Source organism: Bombina bombina, chromosome 4 (genome assembly GCF_027579735.1).
Source record: "Bombina bombina isolate aBomBom1 chromosome 4, aBomBom1.pri, whole genome shotgun sequence".
NCBI classification, from domain to species: Eukaryota; Metazoa; Chordata; class Amphibia; order Anura; family Bombinatoridae; genus Bombina; species Bombina bombina.
Window position 1 is genome coordinate 676,345,230 of NC_069502.1, and position 16,952 is coordinate 676,362,181.

The window sequence follows — 16,952 nt, forward strand, 5'->3', positions numbered from 1 at the left end:
AATATAAATTATAATTATATTGTAGCTATTTTAGGATTAATATTAATTTTACAGGCAACTTTGTAATTATTTTAACCAGGTACAATAGCTATTAAATAGTTAACTATTTAATAGTTACCTAGTTAAAATAATTACAAAATTACCTGTAAAATAAATCCTAACCTAAGTTACAATTAAACCTAACACTACACTACCAATAAATAAATTAAATAAACTACCTACAATTATCTACAATTAAACCTAACACTACACTATCAATAAATTAATTAAATACAATACCTACAAATAACTACAATTAAATAAACTAACTAAAGTACAAAAAATAAAAAAGAACTAAGTTACAAAAAATAAAAAAATATTTACAAACATTAGAAAAATATTACAACAATTTTAAACTAATTACACCTACTCTAAGCCCCCTAATAAAATAACAAAGACCCCCAAAATAAAAAAATGCCCTACCCTATTCTAAATTAAAAAAGTTCAAAGCTCTTTTACCTTACCAGCCCTTAAAAGGGCCATTTGTGGGGCATGCCCCAAATAATTCAGCTCTTTTGCCTGTAAAAAAAAATACAATACCCCCCCAACATTACAACCCACCACCCACATACCCCTAATCTAACTCAAACCCCCCTTAAATAAACCTAACACTAAGCCCCTGAAGATCTTCCTACCTTATCTTCACCATGAACCTGGCATGGTGAAGATAAGGTAGGAAGATCTTCAGGGGCTTAGTGTTAGGTTTATTTAAGGGGGGTTTGGGTTAGATTAGGGGTATGTGGGTGGTGGGTTGTAATGTTGGGGGGGTATTGTATGTTTTTTTTTACAGGCAAAAGGGCTGAATTATTTGGGGCATGCCCCGCAAATGGCCCTTTTCAGGGCTGTTAAGGTAAAAGAGCTTTGAACTTTTTTAATTTAGAATAGGGTAGGGCATTTTTTTATTTTGGGGGGCTTTGTTATTTTATTAGGGGGCTTAGAGTAGGTGTAATTAGTTTAAAATTGTTGTAATATTTTTCTAATGTTTGTAAATATTTTTTTATTTTTGTAACTTAGTTCTTTTTTATTTTTTGTACTTTAGTTAGTTTATTTAATTGTAGTTATTTGTAGGTATTTTATTTAATTAATTTATTGATAGTGTAGTGTTAGGTTTAATTGTAGGTAATTGTAGGTAGTTTATTTAATTAATTTATTGATAGTGTAGTGTTAGGTTTAATTGTAACTTAGGTTAGGATTTATTTTACAGGTAATTTTTTAATTATTTTAACTATTTTAGCTATTAAATAGTTATTAACTATTTAATAGCTATTGTACCTGATTAAAATAAATACAAAGTTGCCTGTAAAATAAATATTAATCCTAAAATAGCTACAATATAATTATTATTTATATTGTAGCTATATTAGGGTTTATTTTACAGGTAAGTATTTAGCTTTAAATAGGAATAATTTATATAATAAGAGTTAATTTATTTCATTAGATTAAAATTATATTTAACTTAGGGGGGTGTTAGTGTTAGGGTTAGACTTAGCTTTAGGGGTTAAAAAATGTATTAGAATAGCGGTGAGCTCCGGTCGGCAGATTAGGGGTTAATTATTGTAGGTAGCTGGCGGCGACGTTGTGGGGGGCAGATTAGGAGTTAATAAATATAATATAGGGGTCGGCGGTGTTAGGGGCAGCAGATTAGGGGTACATAGGTATAATGTAGGTTGCGGCGGTATACGGAGCCGCAGATTAGGGGTTAAAAAAAATATGCAGGTGTCAGCGATAGCGGGGGCGGCAGATTAGGGGTTAATAAGTGTAAGGTTAGGGGTGTTTAGACTCGGGGTACATGTTAGAGTGTTAGGTGCAGACGTAGGAAGTGTTTCCCCATAGTAAACAATGGGGCTGCGTTAAGAGCTGAACGCTGCTTTTTTGCAGGTGTTAGGTTTTTTTTCAACTCAAATGGCCCCATTGTTTTCTATGGGGGAATCGTGCACGAGCACGTTTTTGAAGCTGGCCGCGTCCGTAAGCAACGCTGGTATTTAGAGTTGCAGTGGCGGTAAATATGCTCTACGCTCCCTTTTTTGGAGCCTAACGCAGCCCTTCTGTGAACTCTAAATACCAGCGGTATTTAAAAGGTGCGGGGGAAAAAAAGCACGCGTAGCTAACGCACCCCTTTGGCCGCAGAACTCTAAATCTAGCCGCAAGACAGCAAAGGAATTTCAATAATAGAAGTTATTTGGAAAGTAGTTTAAAATTGCATGCTTTATCAGAATCATGAAAGAAAAAATTGCCGTTTTATGTCCCTTTAATCCTCCTTTGACACTTAAACCAATTAAAATAGTATACTTAATTTAATACTGTGTGAATACAAATATTATGAAATATAGTGCCTACAATTTCAGAATATCTGTAAAACTTGGATTACTTACAGGTTGATCTAAATGTATATTGATAATTATATCACACATTTAATACAAACTTACACTAGCAAAAAACCATCTTGAAATCCTTGCAAGAACAGCCTCATCCCTTCTATCATTTCAAGTCTAGAATAGGAATATATTAACTGCAATTGTATCTTGATAGATAATTCAGAATGTAGATAAACACATCAAAGCTAGATGTTCACTCTGATAACCAAGAAGGCCAGGGTCCAAAGAAACTTTAAGCAAATCACAGATCTCCAGGAAAGAGGAATTATCAACATAATTTAACAAGGCTTTAGAGAAAACACAAGGAAAAAGAGGATACACACAGGTTCCTTCTTCCGTGTTTACCCCTACCCAATGAACGGAAAAGGCAAGCTCATCAAATGCTGATTCTTGCAGGGACTGCAACGCCATCACCTGAGCATTTCTTAAATGGGGTACGCTATGTATGCTGTGCCAAGGGTCTATGTAAGGCAGGCCTGCCCAACAAGATAAAATGGCATCAGACAAAGAGCCTGCCATAGAAATAAACCACTGGCACCATGCAGGATCAAGAATAGCAACCATTTTCATTCCAAATTCCCTTCAAAAAAGTTTGAAGCCCTGACATAATCATGTCGAATTTATTATCTAATCTAGGTTAGAAAACACATACAACACATAGAAATTGCAGTTCAATGATAGTTGGACGTAGTTGTATATAAACTACAAATCCTCTCACATAGAAGGTGGTAGAATTAAGGTAATCAGGCTTGGTGCTTCCACTGGAAAAAAAGTCCCTTCTTTGATAGGAAGAGAACAGCAATCCTTTTTACTTTAAAATACAGCTTCAGTGCATCAGGAGAATATAGTGATATTGATTCATATATCCTGTCAACCAACTAAGGAGCCTGTGTTAAATAATTTTTTGTACTTTCGTCATAAGCTTGCAGAAATGCCCTCCACCAAGATGTCTCTCATCAGAAGTTTTCACAAATTACACCAAATTCTGATTACCCAGAGGGATAACTTAACCCATTTTCACAGTGTTTACAAGCTCCTACTCCTGCCCAAACTCAGCCAGCGTAACAAAACAAAAAATCATCAACCAATAAAGAATTTCACAAATATATCAAATATTTTACACTCACCAGCTCTCCCATTTATTTTTATTCCTGTATTTTTGTATTAGTTAAGAGAAACATGAATCTATGAGCCCTGACATCAGCAAAACAAGGCATGCAATTGCTATAAGATGATCATATGTTGTTCCATATTACTACAGCTCTGTCAGGTGATTAGGTGATCAGTTGATCCACATGGGCATTTGACCCCTCAATTGAAGACTCTCCTCTTTCAATAGATGGATCACTTGCCCTATTGTATTGCTTATTTTGGGGGTGGGTGATTGGGCCCCATTTAAATACCAGGGGACCATAAAAGTCCCTTAATAGGTGACTAAACTAGCTAACTGGCCCCTCATTTGGAATTGAGTAATCTCATCCTTCATGTAAGGGATATTGTATGTGTGCATGTTGTATGTTGCTGTCTTAAGGGGGGTAGGGGCCCCATACTGTAGATAAGTTAGGTAGGTGAGTATTGAAATTACCTACTAATGACAAGGGTATGACACCAGCCACACTGCTGCCCGAAGTTCTGCTGCATTTTGTTTATGTTTGAGAAGATTAACAACTGTACCACCCACCCCTTAGACTGTAACTAGAGAACAATCTTGATGCTGTGTCTTTGAAAACCATAGCACTGCAAGTGTATCTTTTGAAATCTGTAAGTAAAAGCTTCAGAACTCAATAGCTGGTCAAGTGGTTTCTTAAATATACTTTACTGAAGAAGTACAAAAACAATATGGTTAGAGTAAAAAAAAAATAATAATAAAGTTTAGTCTCCATTTATTTTTTACCATTCTAGTTGAGGAAACTTATAAACCTTATTTTAAAACATACTATTTATATCTAAAATATTATTTTAGTTGTTAAACTAGAATGGTAATCATGGACCTATTGCAACTAATAAATTCAGCAAGAATGGTCAGGTTGGTTAGAATGTGTGTGTTACACATAACTATTACAAATATTTGACAAAGCATCCGCAAGAAGTCACAATTCAAGGTGGTTTTTTTAGACAAATGTCCAGGCTAATTAACAAAACAAAAAAAAATCCTCATATTCATAATATGTCAGTCTCATAGAATATTAATGAAAACCTCTTAGGCCCAGATTTAATGAAGCCTATTCGTGAAACTAATTAATCACTGGGGCTAGGTAAGGGGGCTGGGTAAGGAATATAAAAAGATAACAATCCACTGTAAAGTGAACTGTAAAGAAGTATTCTACAAGACTTTTTTAGTGTATGTATGCTCAGGTGAGTTTGTATCTGTGTGCGTGTGTGTATATGTGTACGTGTGTGTATATGTATGTGTGTGTGTATATGTGTACGTGTGTGTATATGTGTACGTGTGTGTAAATGTGTACGTGTGTGTGTGTGTGTGCGTGTGTGTATATGTGTACGTGTGTGTATGTGTGTGCGTGTGTGTATATGTGTACGTGTGTGTATATGTGTAAGTGTGTGTATATGTGTACGTGTGTGTATGTGTGTGCGTGTGTGTATATGTGTACGTGTGTGTATGTGTGTACGTGTGTGTATATGTGTACGTGTGTGTATATGTGTACGTGTGTGTATATGTGTGTACGTGTGTGTATATGCATGCGTGCACATGAGTCTGTATTTGGGATGGTTCAGCTAAAGGTATACAATATACTGTGTTAGCATCACTGCTATATGGCCACTAACTGCATGGAAGACTACAATTTAAAAAAGATCTTAATAAACAAGAGTGATACCTTTCTGGCATTTCTTGCATTGTTGCTGGTATGAGCACATCTGTAAGAACCTAATAAAAAAAAAAAAAGATGTTTTACATAGTTTTTGCTAAATATGATTTTTTTTTTTTAAATGAATTGCAAAAATAACCCACCTTGTACAGAATAGAATCACATACGCAGAATATATCTACAATTATAGGGTAGTCAAGCAAAGGGAGTAGATGATCTGGCATTCCTTGCCAAAAGTGTAATAAGAAATTTTGGATCTGGCAATACAAAACAAATAAGCTTTGGTGTAGATTATCATAAATATCATAACTCCTAAATTCTCTTTAACATATTCTTACCTCCTCAAAGTTTCCATTGATTGCATTGTCAAGCACACATTGACAGTGAGTTTTGTACATCATAATGAGAGTATTTACCTAAAAAATAAAAATAACGTTCACAAAAATACCAGCTTTACAGTTAACAGAACCAACAGAAGACAAATAGAAAATAAAATCAAAGAAAATTCTTAAAGGGACAGTCAAGTCCAAAATAAACTTTCATTATTCAAATAAGGAATGCAATTTTAAATTTCCAATTTATTTTTATCACCAATTTTTCTTTGTTCTCTTGGTAGTCTTAGTTGAAAGCTAAACCTAGTTAGGCTCATATGCTAATTTCTTAGACCTTGAAAGCCACCTCTTATCTTAATGCATTTTGACAGTTTTTCACCACTAGAGGGCATTAATTCATGTGTGTCATATAGATAACATTGAGTTCACGCACGTGAAGTTACCTAGGAGTCAACACTGATTGGCTAAAATGCAAGTCTGTCAAAAGAACTGAAAAAAGGGGGCAGTTTGCAGAGGCTTAGATACAAGGTAATTACAGAGGTAAAACCTGTATTATTATAACTGTGTTGGTTATGCAAAACTGGGGAATGGGTAATAAAGGGATTATCTATATTTTTAAACAACAAACATTCTGGTGTTGACTGTCCCTTTAAGTCTATAGAATATAAGCAATCTCAGTAGCAAGGTCCTTCATCAGTGTATTACATACATAAACTAATTTTAAAACTTTTGCTGGGACACCCACTAGTAAATAATAATGTCAACAATAATAAATAAATTATTAAGTAACTGAAAGCTAAAGAATCAAATATATATTTATTTTATATAATACAATAATTAATAGCAGTATTTAGTAAAAGTACAGAAATCTTGCAATGAAATAGAAAAATAAAAACATCTAAAGTTCTGTTAAAATAAATGACAATTATATTTTTGTAATGACCATATAGATAAGATAATCTTTTTTTAGAGAAAAAAAATTACAATACATAAATTCCAACCGCACATTAAAGGGTCAATAAACCCCTTGAGATTGTAAAATAAAATATTTAATTATGTAAAGTAACAGTTTTGTAATATATGCTTTAACTTTTTTATATTCTCCCTTTTGTTGTAATTTAAGCCTGAAAATTGTTTATGTTTTTCCAGCTCCAAGAACGCAAAAAGTGCACAAGAATAACCCTGCAACATACTGTATTTGTCACTAATTGACTTTAGCAGAGATGATAACATCTGCAAAACAAAGTATAGTCTGCTAATATAATGATGGTGGTTAGATGTCTCTTCTCCAGAAGCAAGTCCGTATTGGTTCTTCCAGATAAGGCAAACAGTGGGAAGAGTTTGGCTATTGAAAATCAACTGCAGCAAACAGGGTGTAAATGCATTCAAACATTTTCACACTCACCTAATATGTTAATTTATTGTACAGCTCACGGCTGCAGAAATGTATTGCAATTACACAGTGTTTACTGTTCTTTTAACTAAAAAACATAATTTATGTAAAAACTTACCTGATAAATTCATTTCTTTCATGTTGGCAAGAGTCCATGAGCTAGTGACGTATGGGATATACAATCCTACCAGGAGGGGCAAAGTTTCCCAAACCTCAAAATGCCTATAAATACACCCCTCACCACACCCACAATTCAGTTTAACGAATAGCCAAGTAGTGGGGTGATAAAGAAAGGAGTAAAAAGCATCAACAAAGGAATTTGGAAATAATTGTGCTTTATACAAAAAAATCATAACCACCATAAAAAGGGGTGGACCTCATGGACTCTTGCCAATATGAAAGAAATTAATTTATCAGGTAAGTTCTTACATAAATTATGTTTTCTTTCATGTAATTGGCAAGAGTCCATGAGCTAGTGACGTATGGGATAGCAATACCCAAGATGTGGAACTCCACACAAGAGTCACTAGAGAGGGAGGGATAAATATAAAAACAGCCATTTTTCGCTGAAAAAAATAATCCACAACCCAAAATATAAGTTAATTCTCATGAAATGAAAAGAAAAAACTTAAAACATAAGCAGAAGAATCAAACTGAAACAGCTGCCTGAAGAACTTTTCTACCAAAAACTGCTTCCAAAGAAGCGAATACATCAAAATGGTAGAATTTAGTAAATTTATGCAAAGAAGACCAAGTTGTTGCTTTGCAAATCTGATCAACTGAAGCTTCATTCTTAAAAGCCCACGAAGTGGAGACTGATCTAGTAGAATGAGCTGTAATTCTCTGAGGCAGGGCTTGACCCGACTCCAAATAAGCTTGATGAATCAAAAGCTTTAACCACGATGCCAAGGAAACGGCAGAAGTCTTCTGACCTTTCCTAGAACCAGAAAAGATAACAAATAGACTAGAAGTCTTCCTTAAATCTTTAGTAGCTTCAACATAATATTTCAAAGCTCTTACCACATCCAAAGAATGTAAGGATTTCTCCAAATAATTCTTAGGATTAGGACATAAGGAAAGGACAACAATTTCTCTATTAATGTTGTTAGAATTCACAACCTTAGGTAAGAATTTAAATGAAGTCCGCAAAACCGCCTTATCCTGATAAAAAATCAGAAAAGGAGATTCACAAGAAAGAGCAGATAATTCAGAAACTCTTCTAGCAGAAGAGATGGCCAAAAGGAACAACACTTTCAAAGAAAGTAGTTTAATGCCCAAAGAATGCAAAGGCTCAAATGGAGGAGCCTGTAAAGCCTTCAAAACCAAATTAAGACTCCAAGGAGGAGAGATTGATTTAATGACAGGCTTGATATGAACCAAAGCCTGTACAAAACAGTCAGTATAAGGAAGCTTAGCAATCTTTATGTGAAATAAGACAGAAAGAGCAGAGATTTGTCCCTTCAAGGAACTTGCAGACAAACCCTTATCCAAACCATCCTGAAGAAACTGTAAAATTCTAGGAATTCTGAAAGAATGCCACGAGAAATTATGAGAACACCAAGAAATATAAGTCTTCCAAACTCGATAATAAATCTTTCTAGAGACAGATTTACGAGGCTGTAACATAGTATTAATCACTGAGTCAGAGAAACCTCTATGACTAAGTATTAGGCGTTCAATTTCCATACCTTCAAATTTAATGATTTGAGATCTTGATGGAAAAACGGACCTTGAGACAGAAGATCTGGCCTTAATGGAAGAGGCCAAGGTTGGCAACTGAACATACAAACAAGATCTGCATACCAATGCCTGTGAGGACATGCTGGAGCTACCAGCAATACAAACGATTGTTCCATGATGATTTTGGAGATCACTCTTGGAAGAAGAACTAGAGGCAGGAAAATATAAGCAGGTTGGTAACACCAAGGAAGTGTCAACACATCCACTGCTTCCACCTGAAGATCCCTGGACCTGGACAGGTACCTGGGAAGTTTCTTGATAAGATGAGAAGCCATCAGATCTATTTCTGGAAGACCTCACATCTGAACAATCTGAAAAAACACATCTGGATGGAGAGACCACTCCCCCGGATGTAAAGTCTGATGACTGAGATAATCCACTTCCCAATTGTCTACACCTGGGATATGTACCGCAGAAATTAAACAAGAGCTGGATTCCGCCCAGGAAAGTATTTTAGATACTTCTTTCATAGCTAAGGGACTGTGAGTCCCACCCTGATGATTGAAATATGCCACAGCTGTGATATTGACTGTCTGAAAGCAAATAAACGGTTCTTTCTTCAACAGAGGCCAAACCTGATGAGCCCTGAAAATTGCACGGAGTTCCAAAATATTGATTGGTAATCTTGCCTCTTGAGATTTCCAAACCCCTTGTGTGTCAGAGATCCCCAAACAACTCCACAACCTGAAAGACTCGCATCTGTTGTGATCACAGTCCAGGTTGGATGAACCAAAGAGGCCCTAGAACTATATGATGGTGATCTAACCACCAAGAAAGAGATAGTCGAACATTGGGATTTAAGGATATTAATTGTGATATTCTTGTATAATCCCTGCACCATTGACTCAGCATACAAAGCTGGAGAGGTCTCATATGAAAACGAGCAAAGGGGATTGCGTCCGATGCTGCAGTCATGAGACCTAAAACTTCCAAGCACATAGCTACTGAAGGGAATGACTGAGACTGAAGGTTCCGACAAGCTGAAACCAATTTTAATCGTCTCATGTCTGTTAGAGACAGAGTCATGGACACGGAATCTATCTGGAAACCTAAAATGGTTACCCTTCTCTAAGGAATCAAAGACATTTTTGGTAAATTGATCCTCCAACCATGTCTTTGAAGAAACAACACTAGTTGATTCATGTGAGATTCTGCAGAATGTAAAGACTGAGCTAGTACCAAGATATCGTCCAAATAAGGAAACACCGCAATACCCCGTTCTCTGATTACAGAGAGTAAGGCACCGAGAACCTTTGAAAAGATTCTTGGAGCTATCGCTAGGCCAAAAGGAAGAGCGACAAATTGGTAATGCTTGTCTAGAAAAGAGAATCTCAGAAACTGATAATGATCTGGATGAATCGGAATATGAAGATATGCATCCTGTAAGTCTATTGTGGACATATAATGCCCTTGCTGAACAAAAGGCAGAATAGTCCTTATAGTCACCATTTTGAAAGTTGGTACTCTTACATAACAATTCAAAATTTTTAGATCCAGAACTGGTCTGAATGAATTTCCTTTCTTTGGGACAATGAATAGATTTGAATAAAACCCCAGACCCTGTTCCTGAAACAGAACTGGCATGATTACCCCTGATAATTCCAGGTCTGAAACACACTTCAGGAAAGCCTGAGCCTTTACTGGGTTTGCTGGAATTTGTGAGAGAAAAAATCTTCTCACAGGCGGTCTTACTCTGAATCCTATTCTGTACCCCTGAGAGACAATACTCTGAATCCAATCATTTTGAACCAAATTGGTCCAAACATCTTTGAAAAATCTTAATCTGCCCCGTACCAGCTAAGGTGGAATGAGGGCCGCACCTTCATGCGGACTTGGGGGCTGGCTTTGATCTCTTAAATGGCTTGGATTTATTCCAATTTGAGGAAGGCTTCCAATTGGAAACAGATTCCTTGTGGGAAGGATTAGGTTTCTGTTCCTTATTTTGTCGAAAGGAACGAAAACAGTTAGAAACTTTAGATTTACCCTAAGGCCTTTTATTCTGAGGCAAAAAAAAAACTCCTTTCCCCCCAGTGACAGTTGAAATTATTGAATCCAACTGAGAACCAAATTTACCTTGAAAAGAAAGAGATAGCAATCTGGACTTAAAAGTCATGTCAGCATTCAAAGATTTAAGCCACAAAGCTCTTCTAGCTAAAATAGCTAAAAACATAGATTTAACATCAATTTTGATGATATCAAAAATGGCATCACAAATAAAATTATTAGCATTAGACAATTCAGGATCCAATACTTGTTGCGCTAAAGTCTCCAACCAAAAAGTTGAAGCAGCTGCAACATCAGCCAAAGAAATTGCAGGCCTGAGAAGATGACCTGAATATAAATAGGCTTTCCTTAGATAAGATTCAAGTTTCCTATCTAAAGGATCTTTAAAAGAAGTACTATCTTCAGTAGGAATAGTAGTACGTTTAGCAAGAGTAGAGATAGCCCCATCAACTTTGGGGATCTTTTCCCAAAACTCTAAAGTAACTGCTGGCAAAGGATACAATTTTTTAAACCTTGAAGAATGAATAAAAGAAGTACCAGGCCTATTCCATTCCTTAGAAATCATATCATAAATAGCATCAGGAACTGGAAAAACCTCTGGAGTAACCACAGGAGGTTTATAAACAGAATTTAAACATTTCCTTGTTTTAATATCAAGAGGACTAGTTTCCTCCATATCCAAAGCAATCAACACTTCTTTTAACAAAGAACGAATATACTCCATTTTAAATAAATAAGAAGATTTGTCAGTGTCAATATCTGAGGTAGGATCTTCTGAACCAGATAGATCCTCATCAGAGCGGGATAATTCAGCATGTTGCTGGTCATTTGAAATTTCATCAACTTTTGAGAAGTTTTAAAAGATCTTTTACGTTTATTATAAGGCGAGATGGCAGACAAAGCCTTCTGAATAGAATCAGAAATAAATTCTTTTAAATGTACAGGTATATCTTGCGCATTAGATGTTTAAGGAACAGCAACAGGTAATAAACTACTACTGATGGATACATTCTCTGCATGTAAAAGTTTATCATGGCAGCTATTACAAACCACAGCTGGAGGTATAGCCTCCACAAATTTACAACAAATGCACTTAGCTTTGGAAGAACTGTTATCATGCAGCAGGGTTCCAACAGTGATTTCCGAGACAGGATCTGATTGAGACATCTTGCAAATGTAAGAGAAAAAAAAACAACATATAAAGCAAAATTATCAATTTCCTTATCTGGCAGTTTCAGGAATGGGAAAAATGCAAACAGCATAGCCCTCTGATAGAGAAAAAAAGGCAAGAGGCATAAAGGAATGGGGTCTTAAATAATGAAAATATTTGGCGCCAAATATGACGCACACAAGCAGAAAAATATTTTTTGGTGCCAAAAACATCCAGAAATGACACACTGTCGTCACAGATGACGCAACCTTGTGAAAGACTCGGCGTCAACTAAGGCGCCGGAAATGACAATTTTGCGCCAACGAACGTAACTTCGCGCCAAAAGAAATCTTGCGCCAAGAATGATGCAATAAACTTTGGCATTTTGAGCCCTCACAAGCCTAATTCTGCCCGCGAATTTAAAAGACAGTCAATTTGAAAAAAGAGACTAAACCCCAGGTAAGAAATACATTTTCCTAAAAAATGCATTTCCCAAATATGAAACTGACAGTCTGCAAAAAGGAAATATACTGAAAACCTGAATCATGGCAAATATAAGTACAATACATATATTTAGAACTTTACATTAATACATAAAGCGCCAAACCATAGCTGAGAGTGTCTTAAGTAATGAAAACATACTTACCAAAAGACACCCATTCACATATAGCAGATAGCCAAACCAGTACTGAAACGATTATCAGTAGAGGTAATGGAATATGAGAGTATATCGTCAATCTGAAAAGGGAGGTAGGAGATGAATCTCTACGACCGATAACAGAGAACCTATGAAATAGATCCCCGTGAGGAAAACCATTGCATTCAATAGGTGATACTCCCTTCACATCCCTCTGACATTCACTGTACTCTGAGAGGAATCGGGCTTCAAAATGCTGAGAAGCGCATATCAACGTAGAAATCTTAGCACAAACTTACTTCACCATCTCCATAGGAGGCAAAGTTTGTAAAACTGAATTGTGGGTGTGGTGAGGGGTGTATTTATAGGCATTTTGAGGTTTGGGAAACTTTGCCCCTCCTGGTAGGATTGTATATCCCATACGTCACTAGCTCATGGACTCTTGCCAATTACATGAAAGAAATGTATCTTATATGAAAGTGCAGCTACTGCACAAGTTGGAATATTTTTTTGACACAAAATAGACATTGAAGCTGTTGAAACTGTTTTTGAAACTACTCTGGAAACTTTTGAAACTATAATAAAATGCATATTGCACACATATGAAGTAAAAGGTCAGTCTACTCCAGAATTGTTATTGTTTTAAAAGATAGATAATCCCTTTATTACCCATTCCCCGATTTTGCATAACCAACACTGTTATATTAATAAACTTTTTACCTCTGTGATTACCTTGTACCTAAGCCTCTGCAGACTGCCTCTTTATCTCAGTTCCTTTGACAGACTTGCATTAGCAAATCAGTGCTGACTCATAGGTAACTACACGTGAGTGAGCACAATGTTATCCATATAGCACATATGACCTAGCACTGTCTAGCTGTGAAAAACTGTCAAAATGCACTGGGATAAGTGGTGGCCTCAAAGGGTTTAGAAATTGGCATATGAGCCTACCTAGTTTTAGCTTTCAACAAAGAATACCCAGATATCAAAGCAAATTTGATGATAAAAGTAATTTGGAAAGTTGTTTAAAATTGCATGCCCTATCGGAATCATGAAAGTTTAATTTTGACTAGACTGTCCCTTTAACGGGACATTCTGGTCATAATTGAAATGCACATAGAAATTATATTTTTACAATATATACAGGCATACCTCATTTTATTGCACTTCTTATTATTGCACTTTGCAGATATTGCTCTTTTTTCACAAATTAAAGGTGTGTTGCAACCCTGTGTTAAGCAAGTTTATCGGAGCCAATGTCATTGTTCTAACATATATACTCATATAAACACATATAAGCATATATAAGCACATATAAACACATATAAGCACATATAAGCACATATAAACACATATAAACACATATAAGCACATATAAACACATATAAGCACATATAAACACATATAAACACATATAAGCACATATATACACATATAAACACATATAAGCACATGTAAACAAATATAAACACATATAAGCACACAACATATAAGCACATATAAACACATATAAGCACATATAAGCACATATAAACACATATAAGCACATATATACACATATAAGCACATATAAACACATATAAGCCCATATAAGCACATATAAGCACATATAAACACATATAAGCACATGTAAACACATATAAGCACATATAAGCACATATAAACACATATAAACAAATATAAGCAAATATAAACACATATAAACACATATAAGCACATATAAACACATGTAAACACATATAAGCACATAAATACACATGAATACATATATATATATGGCATCAAATAATGGAAATCCAGCGAACCATCTTGAAAGCATAAACTCCTTTATTGGACATCAGGTACAAAATCAATACATCGACATAAAAAAGATAAAAATAGCTAGTGCCATCAGATCAAGCCGTAGCCGGTCTTACGCGTTTCGGCTAGAAATGCCTTAATCATAGACCATGCAGCTACATCTGGCGTTAACCCTTATATAGTCACAAAGAAATTAGTCATCAAGGATCAACAGCTGTTTCTAGACAATGTGTGCTATTCGGACATGACAAAATATATACATATATACAGACTGTAAGATACTATTCTAATATCACTAGGGGGTTAAATATATATAATGAACCACTAGTTAGGGTAAATACACCTATATATATACATTTACACACACACCACCAGGAAAAAGATTACGACTCGCTGAAGGCTCAGATGATTGTTAACATTTTTTAGCAATAAAGTATTTTTTAATTAAGGTATGTACATTTGTTTTAGACATAATGCTATCACACACTTAATAGAAATAGACTTTTATAAGCAGTAAAAATTTGTATGACTCACTTTATTGCTATATTTGCTTTTTTGCGGTGGTCTAGAACCAAACTGAAGTATGCCTGTATACATTGGCAAAAATGCTTCTAGTAAATCACTGTTATCACTGTTTTTAGTGTTAGCATTTTTATCTGCACGAGCATGTGAGGCATAGCTGGATAGTCTCAGTGCAACAGCATTTTAAATACTGCAGCTGTACAGACTTGACTCTGTAAGCAAGTGCTGTGTTTAAAATGCTGTTGCAGGTACATACTTAAAGGGACATGAAACCCCAAAATTTTCTTTCATGATTCATACAGAGCATATAATTTTAAATAACTTTCCAATTTACTTCTATTATTTAATTTGCTTCCTTCTCTTGTTATCATTTGCTGAAATGTTTATCTAGGCAAGCTCAGGAGCAGCAAAGAACCTATATTCTAGCTGTTGATTGGTCGCTGCATATATATATTGATTGTGATTGGCTCACCCATGTGTTCAGTTAGAAACCATTAGTGCATTGCTGCTCCTTCAACAAATGATACCAAGATAATGAAACAGATTAGATAATAGAAGTAAATCAGAAAGTTCTTTAAAATTGTATCCTCTATTCGAATAATGAAAGAAAAAATTTGGGTTTCATGTCCCTTTAAATACACTATTGAACCTGCTATTGCTTTTAGTAGAAGCATTTTTGCTAATTCATGTATATTACAAAATGCTTTTATTCAAAACTGAAATGCACCGGTGTGAATTCCAATTTTGGCTGGACTGTCCCTTTCAGTGCTCAAAATGACAGTTGTAACTTCTTTTCTGGTGAACATAGGGCTCGATTTGTCAAAGCCCTATGGCTGCAAGTTCTCACAAGAACTTAACCATATTTAACAAGCAGCGGTCATCAGACCGCTGCTTTCCTAACCTCTTCGCCACCTTTAATGTGGGGAAATTCAGTCTCTGCGGTCTAGTCTGACTGAGGGGACTGACAGCTCCTGACCGCACGTGATTGGCTGTGAGCAGGCAGGGGGCAGGATTGCACGCGAGCGCAAAATTACGCTTGTGTGCAATGGTGACTTCCTGCGGGTAAATTCGCCCCGCCACAGGTGAGCTGAGCCGTACAGGGGCGCGTATATGTGCCCCATGTCCCCCTCAGATTTGATAAATCAAGCCCATAGAGATAACTCCAAAAAAACTAAAATCACATTTTTTCTATTCAAAACAGTAACATCCAACACATGGTTTTAATGTAACTCTAATATACATTTTGTCATGCAATCCAATGGTTCTTTTATAAAATGGGCTTTAAAGTCAAAATTAAACGTTCATGGATCAGAGAATGCAATTTAAAAAACAAAACTTTCCAAGTTACGTCCAATATAAAAATGTGCACAATCTTTTTTAGATGCAAACTTTTGAAGCACATGCTCCTACTGAGCATGCGTCAAAGTTCACAGTATATACAAATATGAGATTTGTGATTGGTTGATGACAGTTATATGATGCAAGGGGCAGGACAAATGTAAGTCATTTTGAAATTTGTCAGAAAAAAATCTAAATGCTTATTTAAAATTCAATATAAATGTTAGATTGTTTAATTTCAGATCCATTGTAATGACTTTGTTATTGGGCATTTCTACTGTATTGAATGATCATTTAAGATGGTTATTGCTGCATCATATGAGAGACACTAAAATGGATCAGCAAGTGGGCGAATGTTTCTAAAAATTCGAAATTTCAAACGAATTTTAATACATTTGTTTGTTCAAAACGAATTTAGAATGTTTACATAACATTCTAACATTCTATGTTCAAATTTTCGTTTTCGAATTTTTCAATAAAATTCAAAAATATTTGTTGAACAATAGAATATTTAGCTATGTATTCATTCAATTTCGAAATGTAATATTCGAATTTGAATGTGACATTTGAATTCCAATGTGACATTTAAATTCTAAATAGTATTTCTAGTCTAATACTGTGCTTTAAATGTAATATTCGAATTCGATTTGTGACATTTGAATTCGAATGTCACATTCAAATTTGAAATAGTATTTCTAGTTTACAACTGTGTTTAATAAATTTGATATTCGATTCGAATGTGACATTCAAATTCGAAATAGTGTTTCTAGTCTGCAATTGTGTTTTATAAATGTAAT

General features: G+C 35.2%; 1 protein-coding gene across 1 annotated transcript in view; it reads right to left on the minus strand.

Moving 5' to 3' along the window:
• RFX6 (regulatory factor X6) overlaps nucleotides 1-16,952 on the minus strand; it is a 179,813-nt gene that overhangs the window by 55,495 nt on the left and 107,366 nt on the right. Inside the window, exons 8-10 of the mRNA XM_053710808.1 lie at nucleotides 5,578-5,655; nucleotides 5,383-5,496; nucleotides 5,249-5,298 (exon numbers count right to left, since the gene is read on the minus strand). Of these exons, the coding sequence (XP_053566783.1) occupies nucleotides 5,249-5,298; nucleotides 5,383-5,496; nucleotides 5,578-5,655 (242 nt within the window). The remainder of the gene's footprint in view (nucleotides 1-5,248; nucleotides 5,299-5,382; nucleotides 5,497-5,577; nucleotides 5,656-16,952) is intronic.